The sequence below is a fragment of the Nyctereutes procyonoides genome, unplaced genomic scaffold (genome assembly GCF_905146905.1).
Source record: "Nyctereutes procyonoides isolate TBG_1078 unplaced genomic scaffold, NYPRO_anot_genome, whole genome shotgun sequence".
Taxonomy (NCBI): Eukaryota; Metazoa; Chordata; class Mammalia; order Carnivora; family Canidae; genus Nyctereutes; species Nyctereutes procyonoides.
The window spans coordinates 17,585,608-17,591,803 of record NW_026575051.1 but is presented as its reverse complement, the minus strand read 5'-3'; the positions used below and the strand labels follow the sequence as shown (position 1 = coordinate 17,591,803).

The 6,196-nt window shown below is 34.2% G+C and overlaps 1 protein-coding gene across 1 annotated transcript; it reads left to right on the top strand.

The window, feature by feature from the left end:
- Positions 1–3,843: 3,843 nt before the first annotated feature.
- Positions 3,844–5,097, top strand: PGK2 (phosphoglycerate kinase 2). The gene has a single exon (XM_055330874.1). The coding sequence runs from the start codon at positions 3,844–3,846 to the stop codon at positions 5,095–5,097; it is 1,254 nt and encodes a 417-aa protein (XP_055186849.1).
- The last annotated feature ends 1,099 nt before the right edge of the window (positions 5,098–6,196 follow it).

The following is a 6,196-nucleotide window of genomic DNA, read 5'->3' as shown; positions in this document are numbered from 1 at the left end:
AAATAAACAATAAAATCAAAGAACTTCACAGAAAATACTCATATATGTAGCACCCAGATTTTATCAGTAACATTTTGCTACATATGTTTTACCATGTATCCATCCACATAGCCATCCTTCTATCCATGCATTATATTTGATGCATTTCAAAGTATTTTGCAGATTTTTGAGGATTTTTACAAACACGTAAGTGTAACACAAACTATTAACATTCAGAAATGTATCGTCATCCCAGAAGTTTCCCACATGTCCCCTCAAAGTTTCCGTACTTCTACTTCAGATGCATGCACTCTTATAATTTTTGTTCACTATAGATTAACTTGTTTATTTCATATAGATAGAATAACATGTTATGCACTCATTTATGAAAGAATTCTTTTAACACCATGATGCTTTTTGAGTTAATAAATACCATGATAATGTTATTGTATGTAAAAGAGTTTGTAAATTTCATTTCTAAGTAGGATTCCAATTTATGACTATTCCTGGAATATTTCAAATTTTTGGCTACTATGAACAAAAACTTTGTCATCATATATTTTCAATTATCTCAGACATCTAAGATTAGAATTGATGGGTCACAGGATAGATGTAAGCTGTTGTTGGAGAACTACCTATATTTCCCTTTAATGCTGCCAGTTTTAGCTTCATATATTTTGATACCAATATATAGCATATATATATATATATATATATATATATATATATATATATATATACCAATATATATATACCAATTTTGATGGTCTAGTAGAAGTGCAAATGTGTATAATTTTATATCTTCTTGCTATATTGTCTTTTATTAAAATATAAGATCTTTCTTTGTTTCTTATGATCCTTTTCCATTTAGAGTCAGTTGTCTAGTATTAGTATAGCTATTCTTGTTCTTTTTTGTCTGCAAACCTCTGTCTTTTAATTAAAGTTAAAAGTTAAAAGTTAAAGTTCAACCCATTTACATTTAAATTAAGTACTGATAAGGAGGGACTACTTCTGTCATTGGGCTATTTGTTTTTTATATGCCTTATATTTTGTTTGCCCTTTATTTCCTGCATTATGAGGATTTTTTGGTCCTTCTTTAATTTTTGTAGTGAAATTTGTTTTTCAGTTACTTTTATGTATATTCTGTAGCTATTTTTGTTGGTGATTATGAAGGGAAATACCCTTAATATCCTGAAGTTATAACAGTCTAAGTTAAATTTATTCCAGCTTAACTTCAGTAACATACAAAAACTCTGTCCTTTTATATCTCTGTCCCTAATACTTTCAGTTGTTTCACAAAATTACATCTAAATACATTTTATACTCCCTGACATAAACTTAATTTTTTTAAATGTGTTAATATCCTAAATCATGTAGAAAACAAAGTGTAGAGTCAGTTATAAGCCAAAGTTACAGTAATAGTAGCTATTAATTCAGTTATGGAATTTGAGATAGAGAATTTGTCTTGAATTATCCAGGTAGGTTGCTCCAACTTAATCCGTGACTTCTAAACCACTGAAAATTTTTTCTGGCTAAAAGTCGAAGAGACATGTGGCAGAAGTAAAAATCAGAGATTCCAAGAGTAAAAAAGATAAACAAATTTTTCAATAAGATTACGTTTGTGTATGGTTCTTTTTGTCTTCAACTTTATTATTTAAAAAGCTTTTTTCTAAAGTTCTTAAGTGATCTTTTTAATCCCCAACACCTTTAGTGGTATTTGCCATATATTGAAATACAATTTGTCTTATTTGTCAGAGTCTGCATTCCACTCTGAGGATTCTGAACATCCTGGTCCATTTTATATTATTTGCATTCGTTAAAGTTCAGTCTCTATAATGTATAATTTTATGGATTTAGACTTGTACTCAATACTATATTACTGTATAGAAAAGTTTTATCATACTAAAAACCTCCCCTTACATCCCCATAATAGTTGACCACCTCCATCTTCCTCTAATGCTTGACAAACACTGATATGCTTTCTATCCCTTTGTTTCATCTTTTCTCAAACGTCATGTGAATGGAATTATACAAGGTCTACATATTTTCATGTCCGACTTATTTAGTCAGTAAAATACATGTAAGTTGTACTCATGATTTTGTGTCATATATGCAGGAAAATAGCATTTTCCTTTTATTTTAGGAATATTCTAAAATATGTATATTCTGTACCTATTTTTTGTTGGTGATTATGAAGGGAAATACCCTTAATATCCTGAACTTATAACAGTCAAAGTTAAATTTATTCCAGCTTAACTTCAGTAACACAAAAACTGTAGGTATGGATATAACTACAGCTGTATAGATGTCATCAGTTGAAAAGCATTCTTTTTTAGCAATTGTGAACAAAACTGATCTAAGCATTCATACATAGAAGTTTGAGAGAATATAAGTTTTCTGTGTGCTTGAACAAATACCTACGAGTAGAATCGATGGATTATATCGTAAGTCTATGCTTATATTTACAAGAAATTCCCAAACTGTTTTCCAAGTGGCTGTGGCATACCTCATTCTTACCGGCAATAAATGAGTTTCTATTACTATATATCCCTGACAGCACTTATTATTGTCAGAGTTTGGGACTTTAGCTATTACAAGAGTATAGAGTATAATTTTATCATTGTAGTACATATCTAAGAGTGGAATTGCTGAGTCCTATGATAACTCCATGTTTAATATTTTAAGGAAGTATCAAACTGTTTCCCGAAGTGCCCGCACCATTTTGCATTTCTACCACCAATATGTGAGGATTCCAGTATCTCCACATCCCTGTCAACACTTATTGTCTGTCTTTTTCTTTATTATAGCCATCTTATTGTGTCATGCCTCAAATATATTTTTGTTGAAGCCTCCATGCTATATATTTAGTTCATTCAGCTTATGGAAACTGCCATATCAACTAATCACAAAGCCAGTTTTTATTATTAAGCCAATTTGTTATGTTTTCTTTCTCCAAAATAAAATCTCTCACTCATTTTCAATTCAAATAGACATTTTTATCCGCATGAAAATCATTCCTCTTTTCAGCTCAGTTTCTTAGTTATACAAGTGAATGAATCAAAGAGAGAGCTAAAAAGAAAAGTGAAAGGTCTTATAACTTTGTGGTAGGAAAGAAAAGTCACCATCACCTTCAGTATTTTATTGTTATCCTTTTTATCTTATGGGGTTCTCCTAAAGAAGCCACCACGCATTCTCGCAGTAGTCTTAGAATAAACAAGGTAATAAAAATAAATCATTCCCGCTCACCATAGACTATATCTAAAGGCCAAGGTTAGCATCAAGCTATACCGCTAACAGAGCATACTATGTTGCCTTGAATAAACAAGGAGTCATAGAACCTGTATTTTTCAAATCACCTATTTATTTAGCACTGGAGTTTTTTTTATCTCAATATAATTAAGATTTGATGTGAAAAAAAAAAGATTTGATGTGGATGAGGCTCTTTTGTTTTGTTTCACTTCATTTCGCTTTAAGAATAAGATCAAGTGTCGAGAGGGATGTGGAAAAAGAGAACCACCAATATTCTTAGACCTCAGAACCCTTCTTAATTCAGGTTTCTTCACTTACCCACCTCTCCCTCCAACCCAGATATCGCTACTCCAGATTAGGGCTCAGCACTGGCAGTTTGAATCTGCACGGGCCACACATTCCAAATCCAAATTGACAAGACCATTAGCCAATCACAGAGCCAAGTTTCCTTTTCCCCAGTTCAATCATGTCAGCCCTATGTTAAACAGTGATGGGAAGAAAGGGGCGGGCCAAGGGAAAGGCGTTGGAAAGCACCATGTATCCAGCCTCTCAGCAGCAGTAAAGCGGTTCTTCAGCTTTGAGATCCAGCTTTCAGCTTTTGTCTTTGTAGTCAGGATGTCTCTTTCTAAGAAGTTAACTTTGGACAAGCTGGACGTTAAAGGGAAGCGAGTCATCATGAGAGTAGATTTTAATGTTCCCATGAAGAAGAACCAGATTACAAATAACCAGAGAATCAAAGCTTCCATCCCAAGCATCAGGTACTGTCTAGATAATGGAGCCAGGTCAGTAGTTCTTATGAGTCATCTAGGTCGACCTGATGGTGTTCCCATGCCAGATAAATATTCTTTAGAGCCTGTTGCTGCTGAGCTCAAATCTTTGCTGAGCAAGGATGTTCTGTTTCTAAATGACTGTGTGGGCCCAGAAGTGGAGAAAGCCTGTGCCAACCCAGCTACCGGTTCAGTTATCCTACTGGAGAACCTGCGTTTTCATGTAGAGGAAGAAGGAAAAGGCCAAGATTCCTCTGGAAATAAGCTTAAAGCTGAGCCAGATAAAATAGAAGCCTTCCGAGCATCACTATCCAAACTAGGGGATGTCTATGTCAATGATGCTTTTGGCACTGCTCATCGGGCCCACAGTTCTATGGTGGGAGTGAACCTGCCCCAGAAGGCATCTGGATTCCTGATGAAAAAGGAGCTGGATTACTTTGCCAGAGCCTTAGAAAACCCAGAGAGACCCTTTCTGGCTATACTTGGTGGAGCTAAAGTGGCAGACAAAATCCAACTCATCAAAAATATGCTGGACAAGGTCAATGAGATGATAATTGGTGGTGGAATGGCTTTTACCTTCCTTAAGGTACTCAACAACATGGATATTGGTGCATCGCTCTTTGATGAAGAGGGGGCCAAGATTGTCAAAGACATCATGGCTAAAGCCAATAAAAATGGTGTGAACATTACCTTTCCTGTTGACTTTGTCACCGCTGACAAGTTTCTGGAGGATGCAAAGGTTGGCCAAGCTACCGTAGCATCAGGCATACCTGCTGGCTGGATGGCTTTGGACTGTGGTCCTGAGACCAACAAGAAATATGCTCAAGTTGTGGCCCAAGCCAAGTTAATTGTGTGGAATGGACCCGTAGGGGTATTTGAATGGGATGCCTTTGCTAAGGGAACAAAATCCCTCATGGATGAAATTGTGAAAGCCACTTCCAGGGGCTGTATCACCATTATAGGAGGTGGAGACACTGCTACTTGCTGTGCCAAATGGGACACTGAAGATAAGGTCAGCCATGTGAGCACTGGAGGAGGAGCTAGTCTGGAACTCCTGGAAGGTAAAGTCCTTCCTGGAGTGGAAGCCCTCAGCAACTTGTAATTGACAACATTCCTTTCCATTATTTCCTATCCATGCATGGGCTTTAATTCAACTTAGTGCTTTACATTTTAACTTGAATTTATAATTTACCTCTATACCAAGGCCTAGACAATGACCAAGTGATCACCTATCAGGAACTCTCAACATCAATACAACAACGCAACTCATTTGGTTCTGTCACACATTTGCCTGCTCTCTTCAAGAACTCATTTGAACTTCACTGTTGTGATCTGTAGGAAGAATATACTCTTACATTGCATATTAAAGTGAGTTAAATAAGCTTAAGCTCTCTCTCTTTTATTTTTAATTTCACTCCAGCTTTAGTATTGTTTTGCTACTTGAAACATGGAAAACAAGATAAAACTCAAGTTGTTGCGGAAAGGTGGAGTAAAAGCTAACAAACTTTTAAACAATAAAAGTGCCCAAATAAATCAAGAAAAATAATTGCATTTAAGAACTCATGGATAACAAAGCTCTGCTAAAAGGAAGTTTCTTACTAAATAAGAAGGGAGAGAAATGACAGGTATTTATCAAACTCAAGAAGTTAAAAAAAGGAAAGAAATTAAACCCAAGAAAGTGGGGATGCACAAGAGTAAATATATATATATATATATATATATATATATATATATATATATATATGTTGGTATGGGAGCTACAAATTAAATCCAGATTTTAAATAATAAGTAATTGTTTTATTTTTAAAGCAGATACTGTTTAATAAATAGATTTTTATTTATTATTTATTAATATATTTATTATTGTAACTACAAAATCTTTAAAATATATATATATAGTCATGAAAAAGAAAGAAATATAAAAACTCTTCCATATTAGGAAGTAGAATAAGAAAATACTCAGAAATGCAAAAGAAATGAAAACAGTTATCAGAAAACATTTTGCCTAGTTCTGTAGACAAAGAGCTGGCATCGGGCAATGCTGTTAACAATTAAGAGTAAAAATGCAGAGTAATTTATCCCAGTTATAATGACCTATGTCCCATAGCACCAGATCAATTCTATAAATTCAACATCTTGAATGATTAAACTTAAAATATAATCTTAATACATGTGAAACTTCAAAGGAAAATATTAATAAT